General features: G+C 43.5%; 2 protein-coding genes, 1 long non-coding RNA gene and 1 other non-coding gene across 6 annotated transcripts; 2 read left to right on the forward strand and 2 right to left on the reverse strand.

The window, feature by feature from the left end:
- Nucleotides 1-224: 224 nt before the first annotated feature.
- ern1 (endoplasmic reticulum to nucleus signaling 1) lies at nucleotides 225-13,550 on the reverse strand. The gene is made up of 22 exons (XM_029159067.3): nucleotides 13,316-13,550; nucleotides 9,720-9,840; nucleotides 8,006-8,039; nucleotides 7,365-7,437; nucleotides 7,110-7,182; nucleotides 6,235-6,357; nucleotides 5,665-5,766; nucleotides 5,315-5,573; nucleotides 5,134-5,212; nucleotides 4,776-4,929; nucleotides 4,430-4,545; nucleotides 4,131-4,328; nucleotides 3,784-4,048; nucleotides 3,606-3,696; nucleotides 3,245-3,434; nucleotides 2,998-3,097; nucleotides 2,708-2,907; nucleotides 2,427-2,574; nucleotides 2,196-2,323; nucleotides 1,890-2,013; nucleotides 1,732-1,799; nucleotides 225-1,642 (listed from the first exon to the last, which is right to left on the reverse strand). Exons 1-22 carry the CDS (start codon nucleotides 13,391-13,393, stop codon nucleotides 1,097-1,099), a joined length of 3,270 nt encoding a protein of 1,089 aa, XP_029014900.1. The 5' UTR covers nucleotides 13,394-13,550; the 3' UTR covers nucleotides 225-1,096.
- A 39-nt stretch (nucleotides 13,551-13,589) lies between these two features.
- On the forward strand, nucleotides 13,590-14,614 carry LOC121202396 (uncharacterized). 2 transcript variants are annotated; one of them, XR_005897977.2, is made up of 3 exons: nucleotides 13,737-13,980; nucleotides 14,065-14,351; nucleotides 14,531-14,614. It is a non-coding gene; the product is annotated as an uncharacterized LOC121202396 (long non-coding RNA). The 2 variants fall into 2 exon arrangements; XR_008695421.1 differs by having other exon boundaries at nucleotides 13,590-13,980; nucleotides 14,065-14,614.
- A 31-nt stretch (nucleotides 14,615-14,645) lies between these two features.
- Nucleotides 14,646-14,780, forward strand: LOC114861170 (small nucleolar RNA SNORA50). The gene has a single exon (XR_003786721.1). It is a non-coding gene; the product is annotated as a small nucleolar RNA SNORA50 (small nucleolar RNA).
- A 43-nt stretch (nucleotides 14,781-14,823) lies between these two features.
- tex2 (testis expressed 2) lies at nucleotides 14,824-19,908 on the reverse strand. 2 transcript variants are annotated; one of them, XM_029159141.3, is made up of 6 exons: nucleotides 19,782-19,908; nucleotides 18,649-18,769; nucleotides 17,950-18,066; nucleotides 17,446-17,655; nucleotides 16,924-17,044; nucleotides 14,824-16,651 (listed from the first exon to the last, which is right to left on the reverse strand). In XM_029159141.3, the coding sequence occupies exons 1-6, from the start codon at nucleotides 19,867-19,869 to the stop codon at nucleotides 16,502-16,504; spliced, it is 807 nt and encodes a 268-aa protein (XP_029014974.1). In that variant the 5' UTR covers nucleotides 19,870-19,908; the 3' UTR covers nucleotides 14,824-16,501. The 2 variants fall into 2 exon arrangements, with proteins under 2 accessions (XP_029014974.1, XP_029014973.1); XM_029159140.3 differs by having other exon boundaries at nucleotides 17,950-18,072.
- Nucleotides 19,909-20,347: the final 439 nt, after the last annotated feature.

Here is a 20,347-nt window from a genome sequence, read left to right on the forward strand (position 1 = left end):
GGGGCCTAACCCATCGGTTCAATCATATCCCCTGGCACCACATTGGGCCCGCAGCACAAGGCCAGCAATTGGTGGGGGCCGGCAGAAAAGAGACCACCCAGGCACCGCATGCATACACACACCGACACAGACACCTACATGAACACACATTACCAGCGGTACCAGGCTGCTACATAAAATGATTACAGGCCTAGAGCCGCAGCAAGGACAAGAACAGAATAGCATTTCATTGTTATTTTAACTTTATATTTTCTTTCAGTTACTGTTTTACATTTTGCTGATCCCTGGTTGAGATACATCACAGTTAAAAACTCAAAAAACAATCTTGGTATGATATATATTAAAAAAAAAAAAAAGAATTTAATGTGCAAGTCATTAACCTCACTTTGACACCCTAGAAAAGTTATATGAGCATCCTGCAGCTTGACCTTCAGACTTGTATTTGACTACATAATTACATGAGGATAAAATTACCTACTATAGTCTGATGCCACAGCCTTTGGAACGGTCAACATAATAGTCTTGATTGACACAGAAGCAGTATAGCAGCATTAACTGGAATCAAGCACAGGTGTTTTAGCATAGTCAATTTAAAGAGCTGTGCCTTTACAGCACAGTAATATAAGTTTTAAAAAGGCACGTCGACCACATTAAATGATTATTCAGTCTATACAAAAATATACATACAGTATCTGTGCAGTGAACAGGTTCACTCAGAAATACATCATTGCACAATAAAACTATCCAAGCATTTAACAACAACAACCAGACATGTTTCCCCACAATAGCGGCCAGACAGTTTGACACTTTTTTGGAACACGCCATTAGAAAATAAAAAGATCTGCTCAGTCCAGCTACAACAAAATGTTCACCAACACCCTTTGTCTAGGCAAAAAGACACGTGGACGGATTGGGAACATTTTAACTCAGGTGAGCAGAAGGCACTGAATCCAGGTATAGCTGCTACACCTGGCAGTAGATCCCAGGCACTGCAGGCCTGGTCCCCACCAACAGAGCAGCATCTGAGACCCAGTGAGCCTCCACTCATTAAGGCAATGCTGCCATCTGTGCTTGGTCCACCCAACTCTGGTTCAGCTCACACTGGTTCATGGTCATGTGCAGGAGGATCCGGCAATGTGTGCGTTAGTGACTGAACGCTTTCCTTTTGCCTGAGAGGAACTGTAGGCGATTCTGAGGCAATTGTGGGGTCTGAGGCTTGACTATGAAAGTCAGTCTGTGCAAGCAGCACTGGTAGTACCGTCTGAATTGGCAATTGCGATGATACAGGCTCATCTGGTGATGTAGAGGGCACCGATTCATCACAGACCTGCACTGGCTGTGATGGATGTGTAGGTTCCTGGGGTTGTAATGAGGGCGAGGATGTCTGTGTTGACAGATGTTCAGAGCATGACTCATTTAGTTTCTGTGGGCCTGAGTTCGTGTATTGGGACGCTATTGTTGCAAAGGGCTCCACAGCGGAATAGTAAGGCAGGAATGGCCTTTCGGGTGCACAGGTCCGCATGGCCAGGTAAGTGTGCATCAGGAGGTGTGGGAATCGAGACGTAAAGTACGAGACAAAGTCATCAGGGATGGAGCCCAAAGTCTCCTGTACCTCAGCAGGGAGCTCTCTGTAATGATGTTTCTGTTGAGGGAATAGTAAGAATACAAATGAGTCTAAAAAAAAAAAATCAGCTTAAATCTACAACTTTACCAATGACAATCGAGTGTTACCTTGTTTCTCATTGCACGCAAAAGGTCTCTGACTGACCCGCCCTTGTAGGAGCGAAATTTCCGCAGATCTGTCAAGTAATTAAAAAAAAAGCATGAGCATCAATCTACATTCTGCGTAGCTGAATTAACCATTTATTTTGATATAGCCAGTGTCATACCAGTCTGCAGTGGCACTGTAATGTGTTCCCTCCAGTCACTCTTGACGACAGCCCTCCCACCCCTCTCCAGCTGTCTCACTATTGGTCCATCAAGCGGTTCCTTTTCAATTCTGTCGCTCACGTCCTACAACCAACCGCATGTCAGTGACATTCATTAATAGTAAAACATAAACATACCGCAATAAATCAACATGACAGGAGCTTCAATTCTTTAAGTCAACCAATAAGCATTAGGGTCATTAACACTATTTATTAGTGAAAATCAGAATCAGTGAAAACTGTCCCATTAGAAAAAAAGCAATTAACCTGAAAGAACTGTAGCTCCTTCTCCAGGCTCCAGAAGAAAGGGTGCTTGAGGATACACTCAGCTGAAGGCCTGCTATGAGGATCCACCCTCAACATCTGCTCTATTAGATCCTTGGCGACAATGTCAGCTATAAATGTGCAGGTGAAAAAAGGTGTCAAATAAGAGCCAGTCACAATATACAAAGCAGCAGGACTTTTAAATCAAATGACAGCTATAACTACACCTCCTACCATGTCTGTCAGTCTGCAGATGGTCAAGGCTGTATCTGCCCAGTAGGATGTTCGCTTGCCTGTGCAGGGACTTGCCAAAAGGATGACTTCCTTGCGACACCACATAGTAAAACACACAACCAGCAGAGAAGATATCAACAGTGCAGGTCTGCAAGAAAAGAGAAGAAAAGTGTTAGCACAAAAGCAGAGAAGCATCCGGTTACACACTCTATCTGAACTTTGTTGTCTAAAACACACAAAACTAATTTCCTGACATTCAGTGAGTGGAACCACTGACTCACCGGGTTGTCTTTGCAGTCCTCACCGAGAACTTCAGGGGCGATCCAGCCCTCAGTGCCTGGGACGCCGGACCTCCTACTGAAACTGTGACGGCCCACTGCTAACTTCTTACACAGGCCAAAGTCTGAAATCATGGCCCGGACCCGACCGTGGGCATTGGGCATCGATACCAGGATGTTATGAGGTTTCAAATCTCTGTGGACTGAAAGACAATTATTAGGGTAAGAAAAAAAAAAAAAAAAAAAAAAACACAGCCAAGAATCACTTTACAGGTTTGGTAATGCAAACTAACCTATGTTGAGAGAATGCAGATGAGCCAGTCCTGACATGGTCTGCTGGAGAAGCATAACTGGCTCCAGTCCATGACGATCAAAATCAGTCTTCTCCACATACTAAAATGATTGGGAAGGTGTCAGTTAAGTTCAAGAACCCCAGGCAGTGCATCGCGTTATTTTGTAATGTAAGTTACTAAATAACAGCTAATCACAAATATTCACCCAACGAAGTTCCTAGTGTGACTGTTTTAGGCTAATCATTACCTCCTGAAGCGAAGCGGCACACAGCTCAATGGCGATGTACTGGAACTGACGGTCCCGCTCTGTGCAGAAGTAGCGGATGACGTTTGGATGCTCATCTGACTCCCTCAGCAGCTGGACCTCTCTGTCAGCAAAGCTGAAGCACTCTGGGAGTATTCTCTTCACCGCCACGGGGCGGTTGTCAAACTGACCCCTTGTGGACACACAGTGGAAATACAACACTTATCAATGAGAACACCCATACCCTACAAATCAATGTAATGCAAGACAAGAAGAAAATCCTAGCTTGAATAAAACTATTTTAAAAAAAATGCTAATTAATTAGTTGCTACTCCTTTTTTGTAACCGTCTGGTTCAAACTTACTTGTACACAATGGTGCCTTCAGCTCCATGGCCCAGGACCTCCTTTGGATTAAAAGTGACGTTGCCCACTTTCACCACACTCGAGTCATCCTCTGACATACAGACATATGGTATCATCTTATATAGGAATCACAAGCCTGATGTTAACAAAGACTGTGCACGTGAAGCCTGATCTTTACCTCCATCTTCATGTTCATTTGCTGAACAGCCCAGCTCCATCCCAGACAAGTTGGAGTGGTTGGATGCTCGGGGCGTGACGTTGGGACTGCTGTGGTCCGAACAGTCAGAGCGCGTGTGGGCCACCTCCAGGTAGTCTGTGTCTGGGGCCAGGCCAAGGCCGGCATCCACAGGGGGAAACGGCTGCTGCCTCTGAAGTAGCTCCAACTTCTCCTCCATCTGTCTCTGAAACTCCTGATGCTGCAGCTGCTGCTGCTTGTGCACACTCTGTGTACAGAAGATAGAGTCTCACTACAGTTTCATAGCTGTCCTATTGCTCCAGAATCCTTCTGGCAGCATCTTGACTTACTTTAGGGTAGGTAACCACAAAAGCCACCCAGCCAGCCAGGAGGAAGGTGGAGAGGATGATGGTGGCCATGTCTTTGAGCATCGAGTCCACAGGGGCTTCTGGACGCACGGTGCGACCACTGACCTCAGGTTCTTCGATGGATGTTTCAGGAAGAGGGAGAGGGGGGCCCTCATCCATACCACTATCATTATTCACCTTCTATAACACAACATGGGCTGGTGTGAATATTCTTTTAAGGATGCCCAGATATATAGATATATATTTTAAATACAAATGATATATTTGCAGTGACCACACACCTCCTCTACTTTCTTCTCAGTGGTGGGTGGGATGACGTTGGCTTGGTTGCGAGGGAAATTATCTGGGAACCTTTCCAGAATCTTATGGTGAGCTTCAGGGGGCGTCTCATGATGACCTGAAACAGAAATGAACTTTAACTGGTAGAAACTAAATTACGGGCATTCCCCTTAAAAAAAAAAAAAGACAGTGTGAACTCATCTCATGATCCAGCAGAGGGCAGTGTCATGGAGCAGATTGCAACAGTGTTCAAGGCTCCAACAACAATGTCATTGGAGAGGTATTTATTACAAGTTCTCACAGGACTAAAAAAGATACAAGGCAACAGTTTTCCTAACTTTGTAATACCTATAAGGAGGAGGTAGTTTTTCATGAAATTCATGTGGTTTTTCTCCCGAAGTGCAGTATTGAACTTGGTGCTTGGTGTGATGACGCACTCCTTGTCCTCCTCAGTCTCCTGGCTACCAGGCCCCTCAAGCATAGGGAAGGTGCTGCCACGAGGCTGTGCATGAACACATGGCAACATTTAATACGTTCAGAAGATTCAGGCTTACATTAGTATTGGCATTCTTGAAGATACTATTCTATATAAGAGAATCAAGCTTGTGAGGCAAATGATCTGAAATAGCGCAAGCTACAACACAACTGAAACAGGATGTAAGCTGCAATATCTATTACTATATTCGGATAACTATATTTTGCTTACCACCACAGTGACTCCATCGTGCACTAGGGAGGGAGACGCATACAGACTGGTGGAGTATTTACCCACATACAAAGTGGCCCTGAATGAGGGAAACAAGATACAAAGCATTACTGCAAATCTTTATAAAGTAAAAACAATCCAAGCGTCCACTAAAGGAACCGCGATAACTGCGTGCCCTTACATGAACTTATTCTGGGGCTTCTCTTTGGGAAATGGGTATTTCCACTGGGTAATGCGGCCAACCTCGCCGGACATGAACGTCAGATAACGCAGGGTTTCCACAGCCACATTAGTATGTGGAACTTTCCGGAGGCCCTCACGCTGCCAGATATACATGGCTACCACTGGAGAGTTGTAGTTCTGGACCCACTGAATGTCTCCAGAGTCGCTGTCCACCGTCACCACAAGGCTATCGCCATTGGACACGAAATGTGCCATCTCTGCAGGAAGAGGGGGGAAACACAAACAAGACGACGTTTACATTTGTAGATTACATTTCTGACAAAAAGTGTATGTTTCCAGGAGACTTACTGTATTTGGTGTCATCATCTGGTAAGGTGGAGGCGTAGTCGGAATAGGTGGCATTCCAGCGCAGCTCTCTGCTCTTTGTGTCATACATGGTGATGGTGTATTCTGGCAGGAAGATGAACAAGCAGAAATGTTAGTACCATTTTACCGCCCTTGCATAACATGTACAAAAGTCAGTATTGGGTTTCTAGTCCTGAGGCAAAAAAAAGTAAAAAAATGAAGAAGATATTTAGAGCTGGGTGACAAAGTGAGCTTTGTTTGTGATCTGTGGCAAGTATTCAATTAGCAGAGATCTCATGTTAAAGCCCTGTCTAGGATTACCATCCCAGCTTTTCCAGACATTAAACACTGCGGGCACAGATTACTGTCTGGTGGTTACCATGGGTTGCAGTAGAGTTTAGCAGGATGTAAGCAAGGGGTTTAAAAACATTAGACAATGGGCCTGATGTGTTATCAATCTACATAAACAACTGAGTGGAATGAGCTGATCATCATCTAAATAAAAGGCTCTTGAAGTTTCAGCTTTTATTTTTAATTCAGGAGCTGAGGTTGAGACGATGGTTTTGTTTTTACCTGTGCGACCCAGATATAGTAGCGATGAAGAGGGACATAGCATCTCTGCAAAGGATGAGGTCAGGGTCTGTTGTTTTTCACCAGTCAGCAGGTCCACCACATACCACAAGTCTTGCTTCTTACCTGTAAATGAGAACAAATATACAGAATCAATTTCCTTTACCATAAACAAAAGCAAAAGATGACGCACAAAACACAAAGGAATAGAAAATATAGTAAACAAACATCTGAATGCTCATTGAAGCAGAATGTTTTGCTCTCAATCCAAGCTATGTCATTTTTTTATTAGCCAGATTTACCAGAATGTGTGTGCAAACCCAATAATGGAAAGCATTTAGCCATTTAACATGCAGTGTTGGGTGTTACCATTCTATCTATAAATGACCGACCCATAGCAGGTTTGTGCTGGCATCTCATTCAACAGAGGGAGTGGCAGTAAAGCCCGTACAATTAAAGCTCTGCTTCAGCTGATGATGCAAGGTGAGCGGGTTTAAGACTTCCCTGTGGTCCTGCTCTGGTAATACGTTTGCTCTGGCTGCAGCTTGAGCTGAATGAAAACAAAGGCCTCACTGATAATGAAGGCAAATGTCACCCGCTTTCTTATGAACAATGACGCAGTCACTACGGTAGATTACCCTTTTCTTTGGTCACTGCTGTAAATTCAAAAGAGCAGAAGCCACAACTACAGAATTAGTGGAACAAAAAGATACTGTTTCTGTTTCTGCCAGATAACCTCAGCTGCTCAAGTGAGGAGGCACACTGGGTCACAAGCTGCACCCGCTCATGGATAAGAAAACCACAGTTCAGTTTGATCTCCCTGAGTAGATGGCTGCATGCAGAACAATGGATTTTGGCCTTAGGACGACTGGCCTTACCCATGTAAAGGACTCCATCGGAACTGCGACACGGAGAGGCTTGGACCAGCTCAGGGATCGTGAACGGCAATTTCTGTTGGAGCAAGATAAACATTAGTTAAACACAGCAGCATGGAACATCGCGCAGAGCAACAGATGCCGCTTCACAGTGAGGGTGCATAACTGTCCACGTGGTTTTTCTGCAGAACAAGGAAGTGGAGAGTGGTTCTGACAAAAATAGAGATTCTTAGTTATGATAAGGTTATTTCCTCTTACTGTGAGGCCTTCGTTGTTCTTTCCTCCCAGAGAGTACAGGCTGCCATCGTTGGGATCGGGCAAAAAAGCAGGTCTGGTGGTGAGAGTAAGAGATGTAAAGTTTAGTTTGGGTGAAAAACAACTTTTTTCAAGACTGTCACGAATCACTGCACCATAAAAAAGGGACAAAACAATAACTAGCTATGCCAAATGCCACTGGTTCTTTGTGTGCTTTTCAAACTAGCCCTGACTTATCACAGCCAGCATTAATTAAAACAACACAATGGTGCATGGTGTTATTTGTCAGTTACACATTAGCCGCAGACTGTTGTTCCAGCTTCACACCCGTTTGCTGACTTAGGGTTTGTCAGGGACACACCTCTACTGTTGTTTCAAAGATGCTCAAACCTGTTGTCTGGCTCTAATTTATCACCCGACAAAATCGTTGAGGTTTTTACAGCTTCCCGTTTCTCCTGCATAAACATGAGGAAGAGCTCTGCATGAAAGGGAGGTGAAGCCAACTGATCAAATACCGTCTACTGCATGTGTCCTTCGTGGCCCGTGTTTTTCTGATTTTATCAACACGATTGCCTTCATTCATAATGTTTTGGCTCAGTGTGGTACAAGCGCAACCATGAGGAAGAAAACGCTGGGCTACTCACTCTGCAACGTGTGTGGGGACCTGAAGAACTGGATCTGTGAGGAGAGCGAGAGAGGCAAGATGCGAGTCAGGACTGACGAGTAAATGGATCAACAACAGAAGTCATGACCGTGAGGTGTTGGGAAAGGGAATGACATGAATGCTGGTCACAATCAACTGACAACGAACAAAGTCCAAATAAAAAGTGTGCTTACAAGCATCAAAGGCAAACAGCCTTGTTGGCAAACAGCTTTTTCAAGCAGAGCATATAACTATAGGAGCAACAACTGCTCGTAGGTCTACATTTAGCAGAAGCACTAAAACAACTTTGTACATAGAATTTTAGTTAATTTTTTGAGTTGAGGCTTCTTCACTGAATCTTCTTCGTGGACAATGAAGAGGCTCCTTATTTTAATGCCATGCAAAGCTACCGTTGCTATTTATTTGCTCATTTAATGTTGGCCCTGCTGTGATGATTTAATTCATACTGGTTGTTTTACTGAACAAAGAGTTCAGTAGTGAAACCTTTTTCTTGTTTCTCTGTGGTAACTTATTTCTGCTCTATGTTTGGGTCACTTCATTTTACCTTTACATACCAAGAATGTTGTTCTGGAGTTGGACTCGTTTTAAGGAACAGGAAAATTTAGCTGCTTTGTCAGCAACGGATATTGACACTATTGTCACACCTATCTACATTGTGAACATACAGGGCGTGGGGCTGCTAGTGTAGACCTACGGTGGAACCCAGGAGGCTCAACAATAGCAGGGGGCTGGTGTAGCATTACCGAAGGTGATCAATGACTGTTGTGCTTAAGACGCTTTAGCATTCATTAAATGCATTTGTAGAGGTGGTGAGCAAATAAAAGATGTGAGAAGGTGTCTGTTACTAAATGTGGTTGGCTGAAACACAAACACATATTTGCAAATTCAATGGAGAAACATTGAGAGGGCAAGTTGTGCATGTGGGCTGCCTGGGTCCAGAGAAAATGTCTTGCCTCCTCTTTACTGTGTGGGTGTTTCCTGACTGGAAAACAACAGGTGTGTTAAAAAGCCTGGTGCAGAACTCATCAGATTTATATTCAGTAGGTCTGCCAGACAAACAGGCGATGCGTGGGAAGCAGCTTCTGCCGCTGATTATTAAAGATCTGGATATTAGGTGAACCTTCCCAGGACACTTTCCAATGAGACAGCTGACGAAATAGATGTATAAAATATGACAAATTAGTTGCTGTGACATTTTGTGTAAAAAAGAAAGTTCTGAAAACACTTCAGAATGTTTCCCCACCTTCTCCAATAGACAAAGTAATCATATACACTGTGTGTGCAGGTGATACATCAGTAAGTTGCTTACACTTTCCCTCACTGACCTTGGTTACAGGTTGTATTTACCCTCTTTCCATCAATAATTAACTAGCTTTCATGTCTGACGGAACATCACACAATACTTGCACCAAACACAGGTTTAACGGTTCATTAATTGATAATACAAATAAAACAGGTGTCTTTAACTCTTATTTAAAATAGTGACTATTCATTTTTAATACTTGAATTAGAAAGATACAAGTATTTCCACACATTACTGCTGTAGCGACAGAAACAGACTGTCGTCATTTTCCGTGTGGCAGAATACAAAAGCGCTTCACCTTTGCAAACGTAACCTGAATAAAGTTGTGAGACCTGAGACATGAGGACACACAAACACTTGACAGAGCTACACTCCAGTCCTCTCCTCTTACCTTCTTTCAGGGTCCATTTGATAGAGCCGGACTTTTTGCTAACAGCGTGCAGGTTTCCATCCAGGGTGGACACAAAGAGCAGGCTTTCAGGAAGAGACACTGTACTGGCACTAATCAACCCCTGGGAAAAAACATTAATGTTTGGTAAAACAATCCTGAGAATATTCATGTCCATTTATTATGAACTGAAGTGACAAATGTCTAAATAATGATCATAATGATCATAGGATACTGATCATGCAAATGTGAAGGTAAAATACATACTATTGAATGTGTTGATGCAGTGACAAGACTTGAGAGGAGTATCCTGTTTGAGGTCAACTGCATATTACTGGTTGCTTTCTAAGGAGTGCTGGTTTCCAAAGCCTTACCAGTGTCTTACACTTGACACGCCACTAGATCAGTAACATAAGGTTGCTGGGTGAGTTTTCAGAGGGTCTGGGGAAACAGCAGGCCTTGTGCTGGCCAGGACACAGGACTGGCCACGTTGTGAAAGGTAAACAAACGTGCAGGAAGCGCAGCACGTGTGCATGTTCTGAACTACCACCACCAGCAGCTAGCATGACGTACAAGGAGCGATTAAGTCTTTCAACTTGGCTCTGTACATATAGATATATATTAATGATCTGTGTGGTCCTGCATTTAATGTCTTAAACTCAATGATTCTCCTACTTAGGCCGCAGCTAACTAATAATTATTACCAATACAGATTATTTGAAACACTCATTGCTTGTCTCACTCCTGTCTGGACCTGTTACACAAAGAGGTGGGCACCTGAGACACACCTCAGTCTAATACTAAACCACAGCATTGATCAACCACCCTCATTATTCTCCCAGAATGGGTCCCTGGGGGAGCTGAAAAGAGTGCCTGCATACGATGCAGATGACCAATTTGTAAGCGGTGACACACTGAGTGTTTAGCCACTCTTGTGGAGATAAGGAGGGTGAGAGCTCAAGTGCTTTTAAGCCAGACACAAATTAACCACCACAGCTAGTAAGTCGGGTCTGATCCGGTCTTTGAAAGACTTGTATTTTCTGGTCATTTTCTAAGGGAATGCACAGTGTTGCTAATAAAAAACAAGAGCTATTTTCATCCCCACACAGTGTTATTGTGCTGCATTCTGGGAAACCTTCAGCAAGTTATAACTGTCCCCAAACCAATTCCAGTAACTGAAACTTTCACACCACATTTAGAAAGAAACCGAGTCCCTCCACATTTGCTTGCAGATCCCCTGCTGTAGTCTCACATCCTATACATGCATTTGAGTAAATATTGTGCACCTGTGGCTGTTCCCACAAGCACAACAAGTGCACTGGGAGAATAATAACTCAATCATCCCATAGCCTCCATCAGGGTTCTTGGTTTCACAGGCAAATACATTTCCTACCATCTGTCAGGCCCAGGGTTAGGATGAATATTAATAATGACCTGGCAAATACTATATATTAACAGGCTGCAGTGACCTGCTGTTGACAACGTCTGCCTGTACAGAGGATGTGAGTTTGTATTGCTTTTAGAAGGCTGAAACATCAGGGTATAGCATCTTACTTCCTTAACGTGGAAGTGCTTAGGTGTTGCACAACCAAGTTACATAACAGCACAGAACCCGATGAAACTAAATTCTTGTCAACTTCTGAGGTCTTCACTTTCTTCAATAAGGCCACACATTTTGCAAACGCACACGCTGGCTGCAGTACTCAAAACATGACTGGCAGCAAACTGACTGACTGTCACTACGCTTCACAGCCTCACACATGGCAGACAAACCTGAGCACAGGACTAAATGATCGTCCCACTATGCATGCATGAATCAAAAACAATTTCTGCAACTAAAAAAAATGGCTCTCTGCAGCAGTAAGCAAACTGTGTGCAGCTTGCTTGGGTGCAACCAAAACCAACACAGGAACCAAGTCGTTTATCACACCTTTGGTTATTAATCATGGGAAGTGGAGTGAACCTAAAGCTGTAAGTCATCAAAATATGTGTTGAAAGTCAGTTATGAAATGTCTTCATGCACTCAAGGAAGTGTGATTAGGACAGCGCTATGATGCATCAGTCTTAGACAAAAGTAGTAATTTGAGGTGTCCCACTTAGGCTTGTGTAAAGATGACTTGCCTGAGGAGATTTCATTTCCATACGTTTCAGGCAATGGGAAGAAATTAATTTTGCTTTAAAGAGGACAGAGGAGTTTGCAATTGGAAAATCAAGGGGAGCAGCACAAGAGCAATGGGCCACATTTAATGTAAAGCTAATTTACTGGGAATGAGGGAAAGCCTTGCAGATGTGTAAAACATTGAAAAACAAACAGAAACAACTGCTCAAAGAATTTTTAGTCAGCAACCCACCCTGTTTATGACGGAACATCAACAGAGCTTAAAATAGCTCTTTTGTTAAATTAGACAGAGGAAAAAAACATGACTGTTCTCTCTATAACTGTCCCATCTGTATCTTTCTGACTCACTTATATCACACGTTATAGATAGCCAATCGTTTGTCTCCCTGACAACACCGATAGACTTTCTAACAGTCTGGAAAGACCCTGAGACATGATAGGGAGATTAAAAGGCTACTTTAATCTCCTGTTTAACTGAAGTGGTTTACCAGCTTAGATACTAATGGTCTCTGCCTGAAACTTGAATAGGCGTCTGGCTCATTTTCAACAAGGCAACAAGCTCGATTGTGTGCCAGTCGCTAATTGCATCTGTTTTCTCCTAATTTTATCGTATTATGAGGCAAAACGGTTTGGCAAGTTTGTACTTTAGTCAGAATAATTGTATATTGTTATTGCATATCATTGACATTTTTAAGCCACGTGTACTTATTGCATCATTCAAATAACTTCATGGTGCATAACAATACCGAGTTTTTAATACCAGCGTCTGTAACTTCAACTAACTATAATATGAAAAAAGTAAAACTATTCAGACCTACTGAAATAATGCAAGTGTGAAAAGATGCTGATAGGAATCAGATCAGAAAAAGATGGAGTGTTGCATCCAGGCCTCAGGTTTGCCAGTTATACCTAATATGAAGTAAACAGCTGATTATGAACGCTTCATTGTATGCACAGCACCCATCCTCTATGAATATTAATCCTGCACTTACTGGATGTTGTGCTAACATTACAAGATACAAAGGGACAGATTTTAAGAGAGACAGAGTGCTAAAAGTGACTGTCATTAAATGCGGTGTTTTATATTAACAAGAGTGTGTCGACTCAATACATGTTAAAATATTACAAATTAAGCCTCAAAAGTTCATGGAGCAGTTTCAAAATGAGTCATTATGCTTTGATGACGGCACTAGATTAGCGACTTTGCAATGGTGGATATAGTGCTGAAACCCCACTGTTGGTGAAGTCAACAACCCTTTTTAAACAATATAAACATTTTTAGCCAGAAAGCTAACGCTGTTAGCTCACCACTGTCATGCACTACACGCACCGCACGGCAGAATAAAACGTCAACACTGAATCACTCACCGTTTGGGTATGACTGGCATTATTTTTAGAGGCGAACCATTTTATTGAATGTGTGGTTTAAGTAAGAGAAGGCTTTAGGAGTTAAGCTAGCTTAGCCAGTTAGCCTCCTTACCTTTTGTGGGAAAGCAGCGCAGTAAAGCAACGCCAGAATGCACCACACCAGCGCCCGACTGCTCACGGTCCAGTCCATGTTTTGTCGTCTCAAGCCGGGATAGACAGTTGGTCCGAAGGCCCGTCGACTACATAGAAAACGCGATTTGACGTACTTGCAAGCGTTACGAAATTTTTACCAACGTTGTAAGGGTCAAGGTAACGAGGCAGTGGTTGTGGACACAACGTTGACGTTCGGGCCGCTTCTTCCTGAAATGAAAACCACGGGGGCTGGACTTCGGGATAGAAATTATCCACACGAGTGGAGGAGGGGGAATACAGACTCGCTGACAACCAATGAGAACACGCCGATACACACGGGCGATCTCATTGGTTCCCTGAATCACTGGAAGCCAATGGGAGCGCGTCTCTACACACCGGACGTGGTATATAACACATCCGGGGGACATTTTCTGCGGTAGCACGTATTTTCTTTAGAAGAATGCATTCCGTGGTTAAACAGTTCATTTGTGAACGGTTTGCTTTTAAAATGGCTTTTAAGTTTTTCACGCGTAAGATTTGTTATTCTCACTGTGATACGTGATTGGACGTCGCAGAAATGCTATTTCTAATTTCAAGAAGCACGTGGGAGTTGTGTCCCTAGGCCGCAACTGCAGGATATGTAATGTAAGATCGCTTTTTTAATTCAAGTACAATTAAGTTTTTTTTGCTTGTTTAGTGTTGTTAATGGTGTATTTTTCCCTAACTTAGGACTGGTGATACCCTCTGATCGATGCGGCGTTTGAGGCTCACGAACACGTGGCATGCAGTTAATAGAGTAAGTACCACCAAAGAACTTTAACCTATTTTACATGGTTCACGAATGATGATGTATTTTGTGCGTTAGACTTCTGAAAGTTTAATGAAGTCACCTTTTATTTCTGACTCGAGCCAACAAATAAGCTGAAGATGTTATGCGTTTTAATACTTATTCTAATTCATGCCCTTTATCTCCCTCTGTGCTTCCAGTGTCTGGACGTGATCTGCTTATCAGAAAAGTACGTGTATGGGTTTATTCACATACTTTTAATGGTTATGAGTGATGATTTTGACGCGTTAGACTTCTGATTGCAATTTGAAGACAATCAAATTCTACACTTGATCTGACATAACTCTGGCATATAAACATGTTTTTAGTGTTGCAGTAACAAAGCCTAAAGGTTGTCTCTTGTTGCAGAGATTGGACTGCAGTGCCCAAGGAAAAAGCGAGGCGTGATGCTTAAAGCTGGAACATGAATAAAACACCTTTTTTCAAACTGAAGTCGTGTCATCTACTTATTGTTTTGGTAATTTAGCACTTTCATGAACCTTAGTGGACTATTCTGTGGCCATTGAGGTCAAGAGGAGTGCAAGATCAAAATGTCTTGTTATAACTGGGGCTTCTTGGCAATTTCACCAAGTCTCTCTTTTAAAAGCAAGGCACAGATGCAACAGTTCTATGTGCAGAATTTGGTCCCATAACTGTACATATTGTTTTTCAAGCAAAAGGTTTTATTGATCCACAATGATCAGATTCAACATTCTGTGACATCACTGAACACAACAGCAATGTTTGATATTTTCATCACTGTGCAAATGAACAACACCGAAAACCTGTGAGAACCAAGGGCATGTCTTGACAGACATGCGTAGTAATGGCACAATGATGTTTTCTATCAAACTTCAACTGATGCAACAAATGTGGTGGCTCACTACAGAGGAATGTTTGATTAATTTAAAGGCACTTCATGCCTCATACACTTTACCAACACACGCATCTGAATGAAATCCTAAAGTAAAAGTCACCTGTAAAGCAGCTGGGTGTCTTGGCAGAGTTGCTGCTCAAGTCCATTTGTGTTATTCCCTTTTCATATCAAAAATTGAGTCACAACAACAGGAAGAAATAATTCCAGTTGCTGTCATTCAGCTTTCAGACCACCTTACCTGGATGACGGAGAATCTTCACCAACTCCATTTTAATGTGTACAGTACAGAAAAAACAAATCCATAAATACCTGAACATAGAATGAGCATTCATTAGCTGGAAGATGACAACATTAAATAACATGGCTAATATCCAGTATGTTATTCATTTAAACCATAGGATGGGGGTGACTTCCCAGTTTATTTACCCAAAAACCTTAAATGACCGTGTTCATGAAAGGGATTCGATCTCCTCAAATAAATAAATAAATAAAAACTCCCTGCAGATTATTTCGGTTTTCCAGCTCCCACACTCCAAACTACCAGTAACACAGTTTAGTCCACCAACTGCTTATATGTCCCTCAGACTGGATGTAAAGATTGCTTTGGCAAGAACAAAACAAAATTATTACTTTTGCTCAACTCTCGACTATGGCATAAAAAGAGGTCTTGAAGCATGTTGCGCAGAAGTACATTGTAAGTGAACGAGCTGTTCTCTACGTCGCTTTCCTACCAGTACATTCAATGAACCTAGGCAATGTTTAGCTTCTGAGTTTGCAGATATAGTTTAGCTCACCCATAGAAGGTTGGCTTTGGCACTAATCCCTACCACGCAGTTAAAAGCACTAGGCTGCTTGTGACGGTGTCCATAGTGTATTTTAACTGACCCCAGATCATCAATGCGTACAACCCCATTGATCTGTTTGCATATACGTGCCAGGCAGCAGAGTGGAGGAGTGATGAGTCACCTGTGAAATGTGTATTGACGGATGAAGGTCTTTCAACATAAATCGGGTGTATTTTAGGCAACTGCCTTGCTCAAACTCTCATTAGAAGTTCTCGAAGGGTCACTGCAGCAATGACTAGAAAGGTTGCAGAAAAGGTTCACGGTGTACAGCCATGGTCATTTCAGCTGTACATCACAGGTATTGTGGTTCTTCTGGGGGACCAAGATGGCTGTTTGTCGGTCCACCGTCACACACACCCTCGGGAATTGAATCTCATCAGGGAGTGAATCACAATATTCAGCGTCACACAAAATATCGTCTGTTCTTTTGGTGGTCACAAATGATTTCAAGCACATCATGAGCACATCGGTTAAGAGCTGTCACAGACTGAAGCAACAGTGCGATTTGGAAATAGGTACAAATATTAAGAGTTGGCCCATTTCTGTACAACGGTCTTTGTGAGGGATTCATATTGCCACGGTGGTAAAGTCTCCATCAACGCGCTCTCTGACCAGTCTTCACATATCAGAGGCCTCGGACTCCTTGGCTTCTGGCTCCTTCAAGGCATCATTAGTCACAGTAACCAAATTGGCATTTGAGCGCGTGTCCATGGCAGAGTGCATAATGGGGAGCCATAAGTCATCCATGTTTGGCATCACAAATATTTTCTGCAGGATAACAAGCAAATGCGTCTTAATTACAACAATACAAAGGAGGATGGAGAAGCACGATTTATCAAAACACGTCCATTCGTCCAAACCAAAGCCCTTTATATGCAGTCGCTCACAACATCAATATGCACTGCGGTATGTATATTTTAAGGGTTGGTGCATAAGGACCTCCACATGAGGCTAAATGCAGTTGTGACTCTAGGAGCTGTTTCCAGACTACAAAAGATTAAGCATCATCTATTAAAGCAGACTGAGTGTTTTCCACCTACCTGGAACTCCTGGTCCAGCTTCTTCTCAATCCAGTCAGTGACATGAGCCAGGGTGACCTCCCTCTCACCCAGTTTGGGCCGCGCTTTCAGCTCCAGGTGGGGTGGACTCCGAAAACCGTACCTGACAACAGAGAAAGACCCTTTAGAAATAATCATTAGACAATCGTAACTATCTGGTAAGAGTACGCACAAAAATGTCATTAAAATAATAATTTGCTTTGTAGTCCCCCAAAATTACATCTGGCTCTAAAGCCCCATCAAAGGCTATGGCGCTTATAGCCTCAATAGACCGTGCTGCTGTCCATTGTGTAGATGGTCACAACTAATAGGACCGTGGAGCTCAGTGCAATTAAGCTTCCTCATTTTGTTAAGCTCATTAAATATTCCTTTGTATTTTTCCATATTATGTTTTTGCCCAGCAGAGGGTGCAGTGTTACACTCTCCAGTCAGGATCACCCAGCGCATGCATTGACTACTGATCTACTTCTAAAATGTTCAATTCCTTCCTGGAGGAGAACACACCATATCCTGTCCGTGGGGGGAGGTGGGATGTTGACCGCAAGTGTCCCGCGGCACTCCTGCACCTCCACCGTGAGCAGCAGCGGCGTGTTGGACACCTCCTCCATCTTCTTCTTGATGAACTCCGTCTCTGTGGCTTTCTGGAAGTACTTTGACTTGGCTATCTTGTCCACGAAGCGCATGATCTTGCTGGGCCTGTGGCCTCCCACGTAGCTATGTGAGCACAGGATGGAGACGGAAGAGGAGGGGAAGCAAGAAGTGAGTCAGGTTCATAATTTATTCATAACACCATCTCTCTGAGCTCATACTCAGCACCTACGATGGAGCCGAGTGACCACGTGTTGGATTAAATTAGCAGCAAGCTTTCAACTGTGTGGGACTGAGGGGGTGGGTGCACTGTAGGTGGGTGGGTGCACGGACCGAGACTGCAGAACATTGTGTTACAATAGTTTTTTTTTTTTCAACTTTGATATATGCTGATGTTGTTTTGCGGAGGTCTGCTCTCACCCCTCGGCTCCAGGCAAAACAGGCTTGTCACTGAGGAGTTCAGGGGCATCGTCCTCATCAGATGAGCCAGCACTAGACGATTCCTCATCGCTGTCTGCCAGGCAGTACGTCCGTGGCCTAGACCTGTCACAGACAAACAAACACATGCTCACTGTTCCCACCTCAGGCTGCAATGACTTTGCAGCATCAACAAGCAAATCTAATTGCTACTGGATAGTAGAAGTTCCTATATGTATGAATCACACTCCTAACGCTCCTCTCCTCTCTTTAATCCAGAACAAAATGCAGTGTTTCAATGACAGGCATCTGTGGGCATCTCTTCCCAAACTCACCAGCCATTGCACAAATCCACAGGGGTAAGCGTCCAGAGAGGATTAGTATGTAAAGAGAAGGGAGGAAGAGCCAACAGAAAGGGTAGCAAGTGTGAAAAAAACAGTCATCACATCTAATACGAGTCTAAATGCAAACTGAGTCAGTTCACATCCAGAGTCGTTTTGTTTTAGCAAGAAAAGTTCGTCCTTCAAACGTCTCATTTCTGGGCCTGTCACTGACAATTATACAGGCCTGTGACAAAAACAAGCACGGAGGAGGAAGCACAAGTTCTAAAGAGTCACATCAGACATTCAAACAACACAAATCAGACTCCAGTTCAAGTTGAATTGGAATCGTTATTTCATTAAATAGGACTGAGTTTCTGACCATTCTTTGCCGTGCTCCCCGAGCCCCTCTCCCTCCTTCCCCAGACGAGCCAGGTTCAGCTTGGTCTCTAGTGTCATGAGGAAGGAGCCTGTGTAGGACACTTCCAGATCGAACCACAAGCCTGGGGAGTGAGGGAAAAACACACAGAACAGAAAAGTACTTAGAGAAAAGTATATCGGGTTAAAGCTCAACAGTACGGACGCACATTAGACACGACGGACTGAATTCTGTGTCTATGTGAGGATGTCTAATTGCTTCCAGGTCCCCTGAAGAGCTGCCAGGAGGAGCAAACACTGGAAAGGTCAGCTCCAGGGCAGCGCCGCCTCCTCATTGGCCCATTTTACCAACTACTTCCTGTTTACAAATCACACTTCTCAGTAGGCGACCTGAGAATTATTTGGATTTCAGTGCCCCTGCTGTTTGCTCAATAATTCCTAACAGCTGATAAGTGTTTATTATTCATCTGCCTCCTCCTTTCTTCCCCGTGATTTTCAGCTCTCCATAAAAGCTCATTGATTTGTATGTGTGCGGCAGCAGTGTCAAGGACTAGCGAAATGACAACATTAAGCCAGAACGCATTAGACAGTGTCTGCTTGTCTCCGTCTAGACTGACTCACACAAGGAGGAGAGACAGTGTGGAGTGTCTAATTCATTTCCAGAGAGTTAAGATAGCCGCACCTCCCACCAAGGATGTGTTTCTACACAACACTAGGACTCGCTGCAGCAATATTACTGCATAGGAAACAAGATATTGTCTTTGCAATATAGGTATTTGTCCTGCTGTAAGGGAGAAACTCGTCCTTGCTGGGACTCCTCCAGACCTTATTGATCCTTTTCTTTCCCGTCAACAGTCAAATGAGGCTGCAACAGAGTCAGGTAATTAAAATGTGGTCATGTTTTCGTTCTCACATGAAAGTTTCTTTTCCAAGAACCGCGGCACATAAGGAGCTTCTCTGGGGTAACGGTCCCCGAGGAGAAAATTGTGATGTGCATTTCTACAACAGGGCCAAAGCCGTGGGAGGCACGGGCTCCACTATGATTTCAGTGGTACTAAACCAGGAATGTAATAATTTCTTCATATTGTAACATTAACATAATAGTAGCTTTCGCTGTACCTAGGCTTCTTTTCCTACCTTGGTGGTCCACAAAGGGCTTGGAGGCGTGGAGGATCTTAGGGATGGAGAAGCCCATGTCCAGCTCGGTCAGAGTCAGCTCGTTCATGACGTAGGGCAGCTAAAACAGGCAACGAAGCAAGGAAAAGGTTTAGATTTCACATCAACACCAACAAAGTTACGGGCACAGATGCAGAATTAGTGCAAAAACCAGTACCCACTCGGATCATGAGGCTTTGTTATCAGCGCTGATGTTCGTTACGAGGCTCCACGCAGGAGAGGTAGCGTGAAAGAGGTGGCAACGCACCCGCCCCTCTAACCTTCTTAGCATAACCTCCCCTCTCCAGCGCACCGGGCTACCTAAGCCCCGCTTTTTCATTTAGATCAAAAGGTTAGACGTAACAAAGAAAGCCCTGTGTGGAAAACCAGAAAGTGCCCTGTACACACTCTTTGTGTACCTCCACACAGTCAAGACTATTGACTGGTCAACTAACCCTAAGGGGTGCGCACATCTGTACAGTGTGTGTGTGTGTGTGTGTGTGTGTGTGTGTGTGTGTGTGTGTGTGTGTGTGTGTGTGTGTGTGTGT

This window comes from Betta splendens, chromosome 8, assembly GCF_900634795.4.
Source record: "Betta splendens chromosome 8, fBetSpl5.4, whole genome shotgun sequence".
Classification (NCBI taxonomy): domain Eukaryota; kingdom Metazoa; phylum Chordata; class Actinopteri; order Anabantiformes; family Osphronemidae; genus Betta; species Betta splendens.